Raw genomic sequence first — 19,128 nt, forward strand, 5'->3', positions numbered from 1 at the left:
TGTCAAAGACCACAAAAAAAAAAAAAAAAAAAGCTAAGTGCATCTGATCTCCTGTCAATCAGCTGTGAGTGGAGGCTGCCAGCCCACACCGTTTGAAGCTCAAGTTAATGTAAATGTAATCCCTTATACATGCTGGCATTAGACTTGTATCATCGTTCTGCTCTGACTCTGGCTGCAGGTGTTTAAGCGGAGAGCAGACAGAAGATCTGTGACGACAGAGAACACCTTCCAATAAAAAGATGCTTTGTTGACTGACTCAAGTTGTCACAATGCATTTGTCTGTTAAATAACAGCGAACAAAAAAAGTAACCACAACTATTCCAGTGGCTGTTTTTGCATTATTTTGTCATTTCCTATTTTCCTGACATCTACTGAGATACGTTGTTATTCATCAAGGACCAGAAACACATTAAGTCTTAAGGTCCTATACATCCTAACAGTAATCCTAACAGTAATGCAAACGTTGTCCTCAGACCTCAGCCCCCTGTAACCAGTCAGTCTGTTTTCCCCTTAAAGCTGAGATGAATGATGTTAATCAGCACACAGAGCTCAGTGCATCCCTCAGCTCAGCTCGTCTCGCTGTAATGAAGCAGTCTGCCTGCCTCAGTAATGACTCTCATCTGTCTCAGTCACGTGAGAGAACCCAACTGAATAAAAGCGCCGCTCCTTTCAGGCAGCAACAAGTTCAACCACAGCAGCGAGCGTATGCCAGACACGACGTTCCATTACCGACTGTTTTGAAAAGACTGATTCAACAAGGATTAAAAGACTCAATAAATACAAACAATAACATCTGGCTCAGGCGGTGTTTTACAAAGAATTTTTTATTCTTTGGCTTGTAACAGTTGCTGTGTGCAACAAACTGACAACAAGTGCAACACTGAATTTCCAAATTTAGATTCAATAAAGTGGAGCATTTCTTCCTTTTTTTTAAACAGAAATGTATTAAAACCAGGCAGCTTCTCAAACAGAGCAGAAAGCCAATAAAGGAACAACATAAATGAAACAAAATCAAACAAAAATATACTGTATACTATACATGAAAATATTACAAACTTTATGGACTCAAAGAGCTTGTATTTATAAATATACAGTGCCTGGTACAAAGAAAATTATTACTTCATGTTATTTTAAACAATGTCAGCTCTGAAGATTCAAAACAAAGAAAACCTTTATGGATTGGATTAGTAAGGAGACGTGTGAAACATGTCCGTCTTTAAGCAGTCCCTGCTTGTCTCTCCAGGATGCTCTCTACTATCTTTGGTAAGAAAGATTCCAGGAAGTGAAAGAAGTCCTGAAAAACTCCCGCCGTGTCATTTGTTGGCACAAACTTCAGCACAGTCTTGGTGCTTTCTGTCCCGCTCACCATCTGTGGCTGAATCTTGAACTCCAGGGCCTCCTTGAGCTCTGGCTCTATTTCGATGATATGAGCCGTGACCTTGGACTCAATCTCCACACAGCTGCCCTCTGGCCTCGAGTCCGTGTCTTTGTTCAGCTCCCGTCTCACTTTCCTCCTGCTGGCCCACACTTTGTGCTTCAACACACAGGTCCAGTGGGGGGGTTCAGGCCTGCCCCTCTTCGCCAGTCGTGGTTTTTTGCCTTGAGGGGACACAGAAGCGTCACCATCGGAGGACAGCGACCTCTTGACGCCGACCATGGACGCGCTCACAGATGACTCTGTGCTGTCGCAGCTGTTTACTGATGTGTTCAGGGAAGATGTGGAAGTTTCCATTTCCTCAGCAGCACCGACTGCTGAATCCTCTCCAAAGACCGAGTCTGTGGGAGTGAGGTGACACCCGAGAACAGCTTGAAAGACTCCCTCCACCGCAGAGCAAACCTTCTGAAACCACGGCAGCCGGAAATCGTCTCCTGCCACGTGCAGCTGATTGCGCGGCTCTTCCGGGAGAGACACTGAATTGAAGGGGATGCTGATGGTCAGCGGATGCGTCTTGGAATGAGGGAGATCTCCATGGGGGGTGAAAAGGCGCACCAGCCCCCAGGACTTGCCCTTGGTGGATTTGTGCTGGTACTGAAGGCAGTGGCAGTACTTGTCAGCCTCCTGGCATTCCCTCTTGAAGTTGCGTAGGGAGCGTTCGTTCAGGTTTCCGGCCACGTTGTGGGTAAGTTCAAAGGGGTCCAAGAGGTTTAGGGGGCCCAGTTTAGGACTATGTTGAGTCTTCGGGGGTTGTTCCTCTTGCATTGCCTCACCCTCTTTATTCTGGATGAGGAAATCTGAGATTGGGAGTGCACGCCCCTCCCTGACAGATATGATACTGGCAAAATCAAAGTTAGCATAGAAGGAGAAGAAACCAGCAAGCAGAGAGCCTGAGTGAAAAAAAAAAAAAAAAAAGATTAAGAGAGGGATCTGTAGAGGTTTGTGTTGTAGAAGGGTTTCGATGATGTCATATTTAAAAGCTCGCATCAAACATGTCACAGGAAATCTCAGACATTTCACTCTCACTTACAGAGGTCCTGTGTGTTCCTGCTGGGGGGCACAGCGATAGGCTGACTGGGGAAGGTGCAGTTCCAGCCTTCAATCACACACTCTTCCTCCTCACCTGCAGAGAGGTCAGCACACAATGCTTAATTCTACTAACAGAGGGCAAAGAACTGCAAAAACACCAAGCCAAAAAAATGTTCACGTTTCAGTTTACATGCTACACAACAGCCAATTAAAAACAAAACACTAAATTAATAGTATTTATAGAATTGCAGCACAGCGCTAACTTGCCGTTTGCATAAGCCCGATCTGAATAATCTTCAATCATAAATTGATTCCAACCTCTCATAATAAACGGAAACTTTTAAAAATACATTTAATAACTAAAACTGCGATGTGATGCTAAAAGGTTCGGGAGAACTCTGAGAAGGTGTTTGAGTGTGGCAGCACGTACAGGCCATGAGTTTGAGCTGGTCCACAGAGGGGAGGACGGCAGGCTCACAGTTTTGAAGGTAGAAGATGATGAGCAGTGTCAGAGCGTAGTTATTGAGCAGGGCACCAGCACCGGCGGGATTACCTGCACATCATAACGTAAACACGATCGAGCCTTTAATAGCAGACAGGACAACACAAAACATTGTATGACGTAAATAGAGTGTCTGTTGTGTGAAGGGTTAGTTTCTTCTCTAAAGAGAAAAAAGCTTTTGTAGTCGAGAAAGGACAGTGGATAGAGGCTTAAGGTATAAATATGTTCCCACATTTTACTTGCACACTGTTTTGGATGTTGTGTCCTGTAGCCTGAGTGATGAAAGACTGGCTTGCAGTAGTAGATTAACAAGTCAAATTACTGAATCCATGCATGGATTGTGAAGAGGAACACAGCCAACACAAAGTCAGATCATTGACTTTAATTAGACAGCTTCATTCTTTAACAGGATAAGTATTGGGTTTCTTCTCCGCTCTGACACAGATCTAAAACACATGCATATATGTGATCCGAAATACTTTATTACCACAGCAGCTTTACTTGAACCCATCATATCATGTATTTCACTCAGCACAAGTGTTCTGATGAAAGCTGAGCAGGCAGCATATCGGGTAACGTTTAAACATTATTTACCCCGGGTCTGAAAAGGAATTAGTGAGCTCTTCAGCGAACACAAACAGACGGCAGAGTTCTACTGACCTATGCAGACCAACGAAGGAAATGACTGCCTACACACGCACACACACACACACACACACACACACACACACACACACACACACACACACACACACACACACACACACACACACACACACACACACACACACACACACACACACACACACACACACACACACACACACACACACACACACACACACACACACACACACACACACACACACACACACACACAACGTGGATGTTATTTGATCTTACCTGCCAGATGCTTCTGCTTGGCCCAGTATCTGATGGTGTACACTAGAGGCCTCAGCCTTTCCTCCCTGCCTGTGCACAGCTGGAGGAAGCGGGTGTTCCTTACTGCCAGTCTAGAGTCCAAAATACATGAAACAATGATTTGACTCTGTTTACCTTACAAGAAACAAACACTTATCACCACATCTGATGTTACACCGCATCAAGAAGAAGCCTTCGGCCCACCTGTTATTGACGGAGATATCTCCCTGCAGGTTCAGCTTGCGGTGATGGAACTTGACCACAGGGAGACGAGCGCTGCTTACAACACTGACTTTGTGAACATTGGGGACGCAGCGTTTCAGGATCGCTGCCACAAGATCCAGGACCTCTGCGGGCGACGCAGAGGAGAGGTCGATGTCAGAGAGGATCGAGTCCTCGGAGCGGCCGTCGTCTGACATGCCCTCCCCTGCCTGAACAAAGACCGGAGATGAAAGAGAAGGATAAGCTCGTGCAGAAACCTCACTTTATGTCACACTACTTGCTAATTTGGTTCTAAATTGTTTGGATCTGAACCATTTAAGATGGCAAAAAGTACAACTGTTTTTAGACACTTTATTTTTTTTTAAACATCATACTTGTTCTGTTGTGGACTTGACTCGGGCCTGGAACACCTTGGTGTTTTCCAGGTCCAGCAACAGGTCCAGGTCACAGTTGTGCATGCCGAAAGTATTCACAGATGAACCAAACGGCAGAATCAGGCTGTCTGCAAACAAATCCAGAGCAATAAAAGTGAGAGAGGCCATCTATACATATGAAGACAATTATTATTCTGTTGGACAACATTCAACAAACTGATTCTCTGCATGTTTGTGTATAAAAGTCACCTGGAAAGAACTCTATGAAAACCTCCTGCAGGAGTTGAACCACCAGGCCTCGGGCCTTTTTTTGATGTTCTCCCAGCTGAAATTGCTGCACGACGTGCTGCATCTGTGCATCCACCTGGATAAGAACCAAACAAAGAGAGCTGGTCTTTTATCAATGAATAGATATAACAAACTGGAGCCAAAATACACACCGACTAGACATTGTTTGACTAATTTCCTGTTTATATCAGAAAAAAAGTATCATTTTTATAACCTTTTCAATAACAGATATTAAATTATGGAACTAAATGGACACTCAACATCCTTGAGGCCTTAACACTCCATAAAAATTAAGTGTATTTGCCCGACAAACATTTCCTCAGCACGAAGTAGCTTTGACCTGACAACAGGGAACTTACGGACGTCAGCAGACAGAGCTGAGGTTTTAGACGTTGAAAAATGAGTTGGGGGTCATTAGACTTCTTGCCAGTCAACTTGAACTCCCTCTTTTCCCGAGGTTTGACCCGCAGCTTCAAACCTTTCATCTGATGCTCGACACAGGACAGAGTTGCCTCGACGCTGCTAGTCTCACTGAACTGCACGATGGCATATGCACCCTGTGAATGCAAACGGACAGATAACATTTAAGACTGTGTAATGCAATGGAGTTTAAAAGACACATTCTACATGCCTTTTTAATTAGAGCTCCTTGACATACATGTTTCATTTAAATCTTGCGATGAGAAACATATTCACCTGGTCTTTATCCATGATGATGTCTGAGACTGAGCCAAACTGCTGAAAGTATTCAGATATGTCAGTCTGAGAGACTTCAGGCTTGATGCCACTGACAAACACACTGCGCTCCTCCTGGCTCTTTCTTGTACTTCGCACATTGCAAAGCGCCTTGTGTTTCTTCCCAATCAGATGTTGTTCCAAGCTTGACCCTGCAATCAAAATATAAACATCGATGCATTAGAAAAACTTCGGAAAAGAACAGCCATTGAGTAAAACATATGGTAAAGTATTTAATGTTGACGCACATAATAGTTACAGGGGGAAATTAAACTGTCAGTATAACAGAAACTCGCCATTTTGCTAAGATGTAAACAGCAATAGTCAGAATCGTTTCATATCATGGTTTACATTATTTACATTGTCAGTCCATTTGAGTGATGTCACTGACTGCTAAGCTGTAATGCAATACAATGAAAACACTTTTGGCTTTAGCTGCTCACGTGCAGCTACAGCAAACGTTAGCTAACGATACTCACTGTTAGGTACAGGTGTGTTACACAGAGAACAATGGAAGCCTCGCGGCGTCGGCTTTATGTCACTGTCTGTTTCCATGGCAAAGATTAATTTAATTAATCATAAATTAAACTGTAAAGTCGTCGGACAAATTGGACTGCCACTGCTTCGCACGCGCCCCTCAAATCTCCCTCCAACGTCCAGCTTGCGTTTGTTTCTGGTACGACTCGGAAATGTGTCCGGGCTGTCCGACTGTCAAAAAGTTCCGCTGAAGCCAAATTTTATTCACGATACAGAAAAAGGTCAAAAACAGTGAAGACGCTCATCTGTGCCGAGACTTTTTAATCAAACATGTATAACCTATTACGTGGTGGTATCCAGAGTGCTTTAGTATTGGGAGCATATTGAATTACCCGTGAGGTGTTCAATAAAGATTAATGTCTTTATTATTAAACTGACCATTATGTAATGCGAGCTGACTGGGACTGCTTATGTAAATGGACATAACTTTGATTTAGACTTAATGTGCAGATAGAGCATTGACTACTGCAAACTATAAACTTAACCTCAAAACTTACTTTGAGAACCCTTATACCATCTATAGACCCGTCTGAAAAAGGTAGATAGTGTATAACTTGCTGTGAATGAGCCAATTTTAATATCATTTCTAATATCAAAACTCATTGAGTCCTGTATTAGCATGCACAGAACACAAGTTCCATTTCTGAACAGTGAATCAAAGTCAGACAAAGTTTTCCATTGTACAAAAAATTTAATAACTACTTTTTTAACCATAAAAATATATGTAAAACATTGAAGAAATGAATAACATACAACTCATCACAAAATAACTGTTTAAAACAAAAATTCCCTGGGTAATGAAAAAAAGCAGTGCTTTATCTTCAGGCTATGAATCTACTCAATACAATGCCACACAATGTAAAACCTGACAGGTACAAAAAGATGTTAAAATGGAAAAAAATCATTAAGACCATTTACAAAGGCTTTTATTTCTTTGCTGCTCTTCCTCTGCGGGTTTTTGGCTGAGTCTCAGCTTCAACGCTCTCCTCCTTGCTTGTGGACGCAGCTTCTTCAGAGGTTGCGTTTACGACCTTTGCCCCTCGCCTGGCTCTCTTGGCGGGTTGAGCTTCGTCTGCTGCATCTGAGAGAACCTTCTCTTCAGCACTGTTGGCGTCTTTCAACATAATTTTGTTTTCAACCTCGACTTGGTCAGCAAGTTTGGATTTCCTACCCCGCACTGCCTTAACAGGTGTTACTTTTGGGATCTCAATGACCTCCAAGTCTGGTTTCCACTTCACTGATCTTTTGGAGCTTTTGGTCTCTTCCACAGCGGCGACACTCAGTTCTTCCTCAGGGGTTGCCTGCTCATTGGTCACCTTGGAATCATCTGTTGTGGGCTTAGCTGCTGCTCGTCTCCCCCTTTTGGCTGGCTCCACTGAAATGGCTGCAGACTCTGAAACAAAGAGGGGATTCTGTGTTAAATAGATTTGACATGGACATTACACACGTGCTTATTGTCAACACTTGTAACACACATTAAGCAGAAAAATAGAAGTAGTCAGAATAAGGAAGTCAGAAATACAATAAGACAATGACAGTGACGCAGTACACTCAGAATGAAAAGAATAAAACATCATCATCAGACAATAAATCATTTGTGAGTGCTGTAAAGACTGTCTTCTGTTTTAAGATGCGAGGTAGAGTTTTAAAGTTTCGCCCCCTTTGCAGAGAAAACAGACCGACCAATTGAAACAAGACAATCACCCCTGATCGAGACTCCTGTGATTGCCCTGAAAGCTCAGACGCCTAATGGTTCATTTAGAAAACAGCAGCGATACAGATCTATTTAGACATTTTAAAACTTGTTTCAGGGTGACTTATCTTGTGACTATGACATGATGCAATATGGACAAATATCATAAAACAAAATCAGTTTAGATTCAGTTTGACCTTCTTACAAATGTACTAAACCTGACTGTAAAATCTTCATTTCTTATACATGATGATACCAGGATATTTATCTCAACTTAAAATACATCATTGACAGACCTGTTAGGTATGAGAGCACATTAACATTAAGAGTTCAAGGAGACGGCTGGAGCCAATAAGAAAAGTGTTGTGTCAGGCGCTCACCTGTCAAACTGGATGTCATCGTGTTGGTCTCCTCGAGGGGGGCAGCTGCACCTCGCCTGGCTCTCTTTGCTGGAATGGCTTTAGAAACCTCATTTTTCACTGAGGCCTTCGTGTTCCTTCCCCTTGGTTTACTGACCTGGGCTTCTGGCTCAGCACTGACCTCCTCCTCTGCCTCGGGTTCCTCCTCTGATACAGCAGCGACTGCAGCCTCGTCAGTTACTTGTTTCCCTCTCCTGCCCCGTTTAGGTTTGTCTGCAGGAACCTCGGTTGATTCGCTCTTAGTATCCTGTATGGCTTTGCGCCCTCCTCTCTTGGGTTTTGTTACAACCGTTTCTTGCTCTTCCATCATCACTTCTTCATCAACAGGTGGAGCTTCTTCTGGTGCGACTGTTTGGACTTCCTCCTTCGTTTCTTCCTGATGTTGCTCTGCCTTCCTGGGTCTCCTAACTTTGCTAGCGGGCTCTGTGGACTCGGTGCTCTCTTGCTTTTCTTCTTCCTTCTTGGCGTTTCTTCCCCTCTTGACTCGGACTGCAGACTGTTTGGTCTCCACAGTGGCAACAGAATCTTCTGCCTCCTCATTTTGTTCAACCGTCTCGGCTTTGGTCTTCCTTCCTCTTCTGGGTTTTACAACAGCAGGAACGGACTTTGGAGGTTCAGCCTCTGCTTTCGGCTCCTCTTCATTCGATACTTCCTGTTTCTCTGGCCCTTGTTGTTCTGCAGGAGTTTGTTTAGTTTTCCTCCCTCTGACCTGTTTAACAGCAGCTTCCTCTGCGGGGGGTTCAGAATCTTTATCTTCTTCACGGGTATCAATCGTAGAAGTCTGACCAGTCAACACGTCAGAGGAATCCTTGGTTATCTGGGTTGATTCCACTTCAGGTCGCTCATCAGAGGGGCTTTCCTGAGATTTTGTGTTTCTGCCTCTTGTGGTTTGCCTAACAGCAGCTGGTGCAGCGGCTTCAGCTTTCTTCCCTCTTCTTCCTCTGACAGGAGCAGGGACAGCAGGCTCCTCGTGGTGTTCTGCTTCTTGTTTCTCCTCGACTTTGGATTCCACTGTTTTCGCCCTTCGGCCTCGAACAGGTTTCTTCTGAATGGTGGCTTCGGTTGCTTTGAGGGTTTCTGCCTCCACTACGGGTAAACTCTCAGAAACAGCTTCTGGCACCACCTCAGGCATCTCACTGCCGACTTCATCAGCATCTAAAATACAAAGGAAAAAAAGAGGGCACAAGTAATGAATGCACATCTAACCACTTAATATCTGATTAGTTAAAGTACTGGATAGTTTCAACAGTACACACGACACGCTCAACACAGGGAAAAAAGGTTTCAACCGTCTTCCTTTGTGACAACGTCTCACAAGTCCTCAATCTGCAGTTTCTATGTAGCTCAGATGAGAACCATCTGTGTTCAACGTGTTGAGTTTGCAATCATGCTAGCTATCATTCTGCATCCTCGGCTGATGGTGGTGAAGTCATGACAACTTACGTCTCAGCATGTTGTTCTTTTTTACAGGACATCCTGTTTTCATACAAATAGTTCCAGTTATTCCCTCATTTGTATACTTCATTGCTCAGCAGATAACAAAGGTTTTTCAGTTGAATTGAATAATATTTAAGAAGAAGGAAAACAACCTCATGAGATGACATACCATTTGCTACGTCAGCTGTGGGAACAGGAGCTGATACTTCCGGTTGTTTAGCTCTTCTCCCGCGTTTGGGCTTCATCACCGTCTCCTCCACAGCTGCTGCGCTGACGTTTGCTTCCTGGCCAACCTCTGCCGGGGGACTCGGCTGGCTCTCTGGTTCGAGCATAGTTGTGGTGGAAACGTCATCAACAGTTTCAGCTTTATCCTCAGGAGTCTTTTTGGCATTTCTTCCTCTTTTAGGCTTGACAGTGACTTCAGAAGGCGGAGGCTCGATGTTCTCTGCTGCCGGCTCCACATCTTTGCTCTCAGTGGTCTTTGTGTTCCTGCCTCTTGTTGTCTGTCTGACAGCAGGGGCTGCAGAAGCTTCAGTTTTCTTCCCTCTTCTTCCTCTGACTGGAGCGGGGACAGCAGGCTCTTCAGGTTCTTCTGTTGTCGCTTGAATTTCCTCGGCTGCTTTGGGTTCCACTGTTTTGGCCCTTCGGCCTCTAACAGGTTTCTTCCCGAGGTCCGGATCTGACCCAGTTGTTTCCGTCTCTGTGGCGGTCAAAGTTGCTTCTTCCAACTCTGGTAAGGTCTCGGTTACAGCTGTTTGGGCTTCAGGATCTGAGACAGAGGTTTCTGTTTCCATGACATCGCCTGTTGCCGTCTCCACTTGAGGTTGTTCTTCAGACAGATTCTCGTGGACGGCCTCCTGCTCCTCAGGTCTGAGCTCATCACCAGCTTCCTGACAAACAGTTTCCATGGCCTCCGATGTTTCTCTTGGCACCTCCTCAAAGTGCTCTTCAGTGAAAACTTCTTTTACATCTAATTCTAAACAGATAACAGAAACCGTATATTTAATGAAGGATCATATACCAGAGGGGAAAAAGTCTAAACCCTCTGAGCTCTGAATTTATTTGTGCTCAGGTCTAAAATGTAGTCATAACAGAAATATACTAAAAACGCTTGTGCTTCTTCCAGTCAACAAATGAAGCGTTTAGAGTTTCATTTTCTAGTTTCCTTTACTAATCTGAAGTGTTTGTCACTTCAGCATTAAAAACTAAAGAACATACCTCCTTCCAGGTCAACTTGGGGAACATCTACAGTCACAGAGGGCACATTATCTTGTGGCTCGTCCACATTGAAGTCCAGCTCTGTTTAGAAAGGAAAGAAGACAAACTAATGATTGCTGCTAATGTAACTCACACATGTCATCTAAAATGAAAGGAGCAATATGTTAGTTATCTACTGAATCAAACCATAAAATGATCTCACTTCTCATCAGAGACGAAGGAAACATGCTGCTATGCTTTAAGTGCTGTCTTCTCTAAACAATGCAGCAGCCACTCTGACCTCCTGCTAACTTTGGATTCTGCTCAGTTTGTTTTGGCCAGAGTGGGTAGAAGGGTCCAAGTCACATTCACGAGGCTGTTTTTATGCCCCTCGGCTCGTCAGATATAAGAGCAGGAGGTCCAGAGTTTGGACTTCTTTAAATTGCTATGTCACATTTACATATCGCTCCTTCAGAAACTCTATTCAACCTTAACTCCTACTGACCTTTCACATCTTCTGCAGCACAGTCTTCTTGGTCTTCAACCTGTATAATGAAAAAAAGACATTTCAGACAACAACTCTTTAAGAGAAGAAAACCATGCAGACAAAGGGAATGTTGAATAAAAAGCCAGACAACAAAGCCAGAAGGACACCTAATGTTAATACTAGAATTATAACAGTGATGGTGTAAACTGCAGCGTGTTCAGTTGTAACCATTTTAATTTAAATGGGGGAAAAAAAAAAAAGCAAGACATGCGTTTGTATTCACATCGTTTTTTCCCCACATGGCTATTCCCTATTTGTCTCTGTCGACACTTAACTGACAAATTCTTTCCAAAATCTTAAAAGCTCAACTAATGCTTCCAGTACAAAGAGGTGAAATAACAGTGCTTCCATCATTACCTCTTCTGTGTCCTGTTGTCCAGTGAGATGAATGGTTGGCTCCTCCACGTGCTCCTGAAGTCCCTCGAAGTCTTCTTCTTGTCCGGGTGTTTTCATCAGAGCTTGGATACTGAAGTTCTCCTCCACAGGTTCACTCTTCTCCTTGGGCGTCTTCATGATTCTTTTAATACCGCTGAGACAGGCTGCTGGGGAGCTCTTCACGTTTGGCGTTTTCACTGCCTCAGATTCTTCCACGTGTACCGGTGTCTCCACACCGCCATCCCCGACCTCTGGAGCTCGGATAGTCTCCACAACATCTTCAGGTGCTTCCACTTCCTGTCGTGGGCTCTGCACCATGTCCGGAACTTCAGTGACGCACTCGAGCTGTTTGGGAGTCTCCAGAAGTTTTACCTTGACGTCTTCGAGAGGTTGCACCTCTCGTTCAGGGGTCTGCATGATTCTCTTCACTCCGCTCAGGCACTCTTCTTCTTCAACTCTCTGTTTGGGAGTTTTCAGAATCTTCCCTCTCAGGTCCTCAATGGGCTCGGCTTTCTGTTTGGGGGTCTTCATGATCCTCTTCACTCTGGTGAGGCACTCTCGCTGTTCCAGCTTCTGTTTGGGAGTTTTCAGAAGTTTCCCTCTGAGGTCTTCCACAGCTTCTGCCTTCTGTTTCGGTGTCTTCATGACTCGCTTCACTCCAGTAAGACAGTCCGCTGCTTCGGGCTTCTGTTTGGGAGTTGATACAGAGGCGGTCTTCACATCTGTGCACTGCTCTTCAGCGGGCTGATCAGAGGAAGTCTCTGAGGCAGGAAGGTCCGTGAAGCTCGAGTCCTGTTCTTCGTTCAGGAGGCGCTGGACTGCGTCACTGTTGTACCGTCTGTCTTTGACCGAGACACTGAGTGGAGACACCATCATCTCTCCTGTAAAACAACGAGCAACATTTGACTCTTTAGAAGAGGTGGAACTGTGCACTGAACTTACGATGAAACATCACCATGATTTGAACTGGGTTGTGAGTTATTGTTACATCCTCACTCTTTAGTCTAAGAACACTGGGCCCCATTCACCAATATCTTCTGAAGAATTTTAACTTCACTGTAAGTGTTTTCTTAAAGGCAGGCTCTTATTTTTTCTTCATTTTAAAGGACCACTCAGATTTGCATGATCATGAAATGTGTATATAGTGTTAAATATTTGATTTTATTCATTTTGTGTTTGTGAATTCTGTTCTTACCGAAGAAAAAAAAACAAAAGGACAAAATAGGTGAATCCCAGAACCTCTTTAGTAGGATTTAAGAACAAATGTGTTCTAAAGATGGAGAATGAGGCCCGAGCTGCTAAATGTAACGTGCATGCTTTGGATTCAGTGTTTACCTGGCTCCTCCGGAGTGTTCAGCACAGATGGTTCAACCAAAGGTGTTTCCAGACCTCCCATTGGTGTCTTCATGGTGCTGCTATCATCAACAACAGACCTCATCTTCCTGTCGTTTGCAGGAGTTTTAAACATCTCGGAAACCCCTGAAAAACAAAACGAGTGCATTTGTTCAACGTTGAAGTCAAATATACATCATCGAAATCCCTGCTGCCATTTGTTAGACTGTAAGCGTTTTAATTACCGGTCAAGTCCTCGTCCATTTTCAGGTTCTTTTTCAGCACAGCGATGTTGGTGACCAGGCGTGGTGCGGCGCCGGTCGGTTGTGTCAACTTCTGTTTCTGGGCTCTGCTAACCACGATGGTAACGGGGGAACACGCGTGGCCGGTGCTGACGTAACCGGGGAGTGCTCGGGCAGGAGTCTGTGAGATCAAGACAGACATCATGGAGCTTGTTCTGTGTAGTTATTAGAAGTAATGTAGAGCAGACACTCTGTGACGCTGCATGGACATCCGTCCTACAGACGTCTGCACCCGGACTGAACACTGAGGCATCGTGGGACGGTGATGGTTTTGCTTTTAGAGACACACCATCTACTCCAACAGTTATATAATAACCGACTTGTATTTACCTGTGGTTTGGGCACAGCTGCCTTCTTCTTTGTTTTGCGGATGACTGCTTTTTTGGCGGGAGCCGCCACCTGAGGCTTAGGTTGTCCAAATTTCACAATCTCAGCCCAGGAGTTTTTGACTGAAAAAAGAAAAGAGAATACTTGAGTAAAGTTTGTATTCGTTTCTCTTTCACTGGTGAACAGAACGATCATATTACGAGTTAAAGTTAAAGTTAGTTGTAGCTGATATAGGAAGTTACTCTGATGTCATAAAGCTGAAAGGCAGTAAGCGTTGCTCTAAAAGAATAACTTTCAGAGTGCTTGGAGTCAGAGTCAACATACCCTTCATAGATGCGCGTGAAATGCCACTTCTTCTGACGATCACTTTTAAAGCACTCTTCGGCGTCTTGCGTACGATGCTCTTCCTCCGCAGAGGCAGTTTAGGAGTAACAGCGGCGGAAGCCAGCTCATGAGTAACAGCTTCTTCTTCTTCTGCTGCTGCTGCAGGAGAAGGTGTGCTGATGCGTGACACAGAGAAGCGGCCCTGCACCGTGGGGGTCTGCCTAGCGCTCTTCGGAGTTTCCATTTTGTTGGGAGATGGTGTCTTGGGTTTTGGAGTCTTCGGCGCAGGAGTTGCTGCCTTGGAGGATGGAGACCTGGATTTGGGAGACTTCTTTGTAGGCGTAGGAGTTTTAGGAGACGCACTTTTGGCACTTGAGGGCTTCTTGGGGGGAGTCTTCGATTTTGCAGGACTTTTTGCATTTGGACTTTCTGGTAGCTCTTGTTCCTAAACAGGAAACAAAACCATGATCAGCAATAGATTTAACATCACACTGCTTGAGTTCATGTCCTCGTCTGAAGTCTTACCTTCAGTAACCCAATAACTGATGCTCTTCGAAGGAGCGACTGTTTAGGCTTAAAGAGACCCAAGCTTCTTCGAGGAGCGGCTCCCTTTCTTAACGGAGAGTCAGGAGGAAGTCGTTTGTCGAATAGCTCAGGACTCAGCTGACCTCCAAAGGAAACCCTTTTCTTCTTCATTTGGGACTTGGGCAAGTCACTGCCAAGTTCTCCACTCTTGCGTTTCTTGGACGTCTCTTTGACTAAAAATTTGAGAAAATCATTACACATCAGTAATGTTTAAATATATCAAACCTGACTCAACAAATATGTCTCATACTAATTTTAAGACAAACATCATCAACTGTATTACCTTTGTCAACTTTCCCTGAGTTTCTTGGCGAAGCCTTTTTGTTTTCCGCTTTGGGAGAAGTCACCTCTTCCTTTGCTTTTATCCCTGCTGGTGACGCCTCCTTGCTTCTCCTTCTGGTGGGGGACTTGGGAGAACCAGCGCAGATTTGTTCAACAGCTTGACCCACAGTAAACCGCTGGGGAGGTGTACGGATTCTCTTCTGAGGCGACGGTGTTTCAGACTTGGCAGAATTTTCAGGTTCAGCTTTCGGCGTCTCTGTCGCAGTCTGAGAGGACCGCCGCTGCTTCTTCTTAACAGACTTTGGGGTCTCAGTGCTTCTGTTTTCAGCCTCCATCTGAACTTCATCCGCTGGAGAGACTTTCACTTCGTCCTTTTTAGGAGTGGTTTTGTCTTCGGTGGAGAGGACAGGTTTTCCGACACTTTTCCTGGCGGAGGCAGGTTTTGGAGTGCAAAACCTCGAGGTCGGTGTTTGAAGCAGACTGACTGCTGATTTGCGAGGCGTCTTGACATCCAGAGATTTCTTGATCATTTGATACAGGTCGTTGAAGGGAGAGGCGGTTTTGCTTTGCAGCTCGCTCCCCTCCTCCTTGGTCTCCATCTCCACAGTTTTCTCCAGGGATCGCTGGATGTTGTCATGGTTAGTTCCATCTTTGAGGTGAGGGTCTTAAATCGAGAGAACAAATGAACTTCACATGAAAATATTTGTACACCAGAAAGTTTGATAAAAGAAAGTGAATTAATTGTAATCGAGTGAGCGGAGTCCAATTCAATCGTTTAATAATGAATAAACAATCGGTTGAGTATTCAAACACGGCGGGGTTGCGTTTGCCGCGGTCACACGGGAAGTGACGATTTGACCAATCAACAGACGGCAGTGTTTAGCTCCACCTTTTAGGGTCGGAGCGATACTCTTGGCACCCAAACAGAAGGGTCCCCAAAAAGACTGTACGAGTCAGTAATTTGGGGATCTTTCCCGGCTTTAATGTGTGCTGTACCGAGACGAACCGCTTGGTGGAAACAGGACTAAACAGTGACATCACGTGGTCTCACCTGTGGACACTTGAGAGGTCCTCTTCTCTCCTGTTTCAGAGGGGACAGAGTCTCCCACTTGCTGATCTTGAAGAACCTGAGCAAAGCACACTTCAAATCAGCACATTTATGACACACTGAAAGAAACAAGATTTTTTTTAGACTGCAGTTTTCTACTATAAAAAGATGAATGACTCATTTACTTTCAAGGTCTCAGTTTTGCCCCCCACAGAGGACCTCTTCTTTGGTGTGGGTGCTGGCGGGTACTCAAACCTGAAGTGAGAAAAAAAAGGCATGTGTTACATCTGCCCATCGGATGGTAACATGCATGAAGAGATTTTACATTTTTTAAGTTGACTGCATCCACTATTCATGTAAGTTAAACACATTCTGTATGTTTTTTGTATTTGTACACGATCTGTTCCGATAACTTATATCTTTTGTGAGTAACGAAATTAATCTCGCAACAATATAAAGCCCTAGACTGACAGACCCCGGAACTAAATAGTTCAGGGGTCTGCCATTTAACAAAAGATGATGTAATACATACAGCAACAGGCTGGCATTATTTGTGCAACACTACACTTAGCTCATTGCCATAGAGGAGGCTCAGCTAAAGATTTTTTCATTGCAAAAAATCCATAAACTGAGCACAGAGGAGGAAATGAGCGCATCTCGAATCCATCTCCAACTGGCTTGCAGCTGCAATCTTTAAAACATGACACTAACTATCTTTTGCCACGTCCAATCAAACGTTTCTATGCTTCCAGGGCCTGGCCAATCAGACATTCAGGCACTGCTGGCCCCTCCCCAAAAGAGTGTCAGAAAGTATATAACTGCTTATAGGGTCTTTTATCATGGGAAGATTATTTACCCGAAACTACACATTTACTCAGGTTCCTTTCAGTTGAAACAGGGCTTAACACTGCACAACACATTTACCCTAACATCATGTTGGTAGATAATAAAAGAAGAATCAATACAGTAATATTGCTCTTCAGAGTTGTATTACTGGTATTTACAATCAGTTGCTGGCACAAAAAAATATATCTGGTGATTCTGATTAGCTAGTTATCTTCATTCTCACCTGAAAGAACGGTCAATAATAGTTATCACATCTCCATGTTTCAAACGTTCTGATTGCTGCAAAGCTTCCCCGTTGACACGAGTTGGATTCACTGAGCTCAGATTCGTCAAAATGATCTGTGAAAGAAAAACAAGAGGACGTCCTTAAAAAAACAAACAACCGAGTAGCTCAGTGCAGAATGTGACCATCAGGATCTCAAACAATGAATACACCAGTGACCTTAGCAGTGGGATTTTTGCATCTAAAAAAAACAAGACACAAAAATGTATTTAAAGAAACACAAGTATGAAGACAGTTATCTTCTACCTTGTGATCCCATTATCTTTTAAGATCACAGGCAACTATCGGTATACGTTACCTCTTTATTTTCATTCAAGTCAATCCTGCAATGCTCCTTGGACACTTGAGGAAGTTGAATACGAATGTCACAGTCGGGCTTCCTGTGAGATTACAAAGAATCAAACATGTCAACCAAAGACACAAGATTTACATGCAAATTAAACTTGTTTATTGGCCTTGGATAAAACATGTGCCGTTTCAAAGGAAAAGGTGAATCTGTGACTGAGAGGTTTGAATCTACAGTATAGATTCTTTTGTGCTTGATGCTCGTGCAGGAGCAGACATGTGCTTCAGACTGTGACAACATGGTAAAGCTTTTTAAAACGGGCGTCTGTTTACTGTGGTTAACACATTTGTGGGCCATGAACTTCTTTCATCTGAAGTAAAACAACAAGAAATGATTGTCCAAACATTTTAATGAAGTATGATAATGATCTCACCTTCCAAACAAACATGTTGCAGTCAGAGGGAACTCAGTCCCATCGCCTCCACTCCTCTTTATCACCACTATTTTACCATGTAATGGCATTTTCGTAACGTTTCCTAAAACATTAAAAAAACAAGAGTCAAAAGTGGACAAAGTGGGCAAACTACAGCCAAAGATGTTAAGTTAACAACCTTTCACATTTAAAGGACTAATAGATATTTAAAGAAAAGCATTGCTTCTAAGCTAAGCGACTGACCTTGAAAAATCTTTGTTAATGTTTTTTAGCTTGTGGCAAGTTAGTTTTTCCAACATTCTAACATATTACAGTACATGTACATTACAGTACATTATCGTTACCATTTATATCAGAAGGTCGTCGTCGACAGCCCACGTGCAGTGACAACACGATAGTGACGATAAACAGTTAGCAAATACTTATAACAGCTCTGCTTCGCCAACAAACAACAATAGATTTCTCGTTTTCTCGTCCTGGTGTGTTAAATCTGTTTTCAAGTCTAGACTTCTTTAACCTCTGGGGACAAAACTTTACCAAAAACAGATAGACATTTGCAAGCATTGTAACATTTGTCTTACCTGTAAATCCGTCTAGAGATAAGTCAACTTCTGGTAATCCATAAACATCAACCGTGATGTGGCTGTTCACTGTAGTATTTAATCAGACTAAAAATACAGCAGACATCTTACCTTACACGCCACAAAGTACTTTGGCGAGTCGCTAACGGAAGCTAGTTTAAACAGCCGTCACTCGTCGCCTCTCGCTTCTCTCATCCATACCGTCATATCACTCCGCCGCGATGCATACAGACACCAAGCTAACAGAAATATACACAAAAAACTGTTCTCTCATGTGAAATCATACACTGTATATTTTGGATATATGTTTTTATTGATATATACGCGTTAATTTGGGTTGTCTAATTATTTTTAACTTCTGTTTCATAAATGGACTATTTTGTTTACAAATTGGGCGGAACAATCTCCTTTCGGTAAAGGGAAGCTGATTTGAAAATGTTTGAAATTCCGCGCGAAGGGTTATGATTGGTTTAAACGTCTACAGAGGGGCGGGGCATCGTACCGGGAGGTGTTTCCAGACATTGAGCCAGGACAGCTGAATCACTGGACTTGTTGAAAATTACATTAAGATTACTTATTATAACAAAAAAGACCAAACATTTTTTATAAAGTCAGAATTAATTTCTTTTTGTTTGTTTGTTTGTTTAATGGCCACGGCTACATGCTTAGGATCACATCACACAGTAGCCATTATTCCACTTTTATTATAATACCCTTTTTAGAAGGGCAATTGTTAATCGTTTAGTGTAATTGTACAATAAATCGGGACAATTTTTAAATCATAGCTG

At 43.5% G+C, this 19,128-nt stretch overlaps 2 protein-coding genes across 3 annotated transcripts; both read right to left on the minus strand.

Moving 5' to 3' along the window:
* Positions 1 to 804: 804 nt before the first annotated feature.
* Positions 805 to 6,231, minus strand: tut1 (terminal uridylyl transferase 1, U6 snRNA-specific). The gene is made up of 10 exons (XM_079333878.1): positions 5,986 to 6,231; positions 5,468 to 5,658; positions 5,131 to 5,328; positions 4,733 to 4,847; positions 4,484 to 4,611; positions 4,092 to 4,318; positions 3,870 to 3,979; positions 2,895 to 3,017; positions 2,466 to 2,558; positions 805 to 2,325 (listed from the first exon to the last, which is right to left on the minus strand). Exons 1-10 carry the CDS (start codon positions 6,059 to 6,061, stop codon positions 1,217 to 1,219), a joined length of 2,370 nt encoding a protein of 789 aa, XP_079190004.1. The 5' UTR covers positions 6,062 to 6,231; the 3' UTR covers positions 805 to 1,216.
* Positions 6,232 to 6,714: 483 nt separating this feature from the next.
* mki67 (marker of proliferation Ki-67) lies at positions 6,715 to 18,684 on the minus strand. Of its 2 annotated transcripts, none has more exons than XM_079333873.1 (18): positions 18,452 to 18,684; positions 17,760 to 17,862; positions 17,339 to 17,420; positions 16,981 to 17,096; positions 16,097 to 16,166; positions 15,915 to 15,990; positions 14,865 to 15,527; positions 14,522 to 14,754; positions 13,997 to 14,441; positions 13,676 to 13,794; positions 13,289 to 13,466; positions 13,047 to 13,190; positions 11,694 to 12,592; positions 11,295 to 11,334; positions 10,811 to 10,891; positions 9,762 to 10,568; positions 8,117 to 9,310; positions 6,715 to 7,436 (listed from the first exon to the last, which is right to left on the minus strand). In XM_079333873.1, the coding sequence occupies exons 2-18, from the start codon at positions 17,846 to 17,848 to the stop codon at positions 6,970 to 6,972; spliced, it is 5,703 nt and encodes a 1,900-aa protein (XP_079189999.1). In that variant the 5' UTR covers positions 17,849 to 17,862; positions 18,452 to 18,684; the 3' UTR covers positions 6,715 to 6,969. The 2 variants fall into 2 exon arrangements, with proteins under 2 accessions (XP_079189999.1, XP_079189998.1); XM_079333872.1 differs by having other exon boundaries at positions 18,341 to 18,683.
* Between the last annotated feature and the right edge of the window lie 444 nt (positions 18,685 to 19,128).

The sequence above is a fragment of the Symphodus melops genome (genome assembly GCF_947650265.1).
Source record: "Symphodus melops genome assembly, chromosome: 21".
In the NCBI taxonomy this organism is placed as follows: Eukaryota; Metazoa; Chordata; class Actinopteri; order Labriformes; family Labridae; genus Symphodus; species Symphodus melops.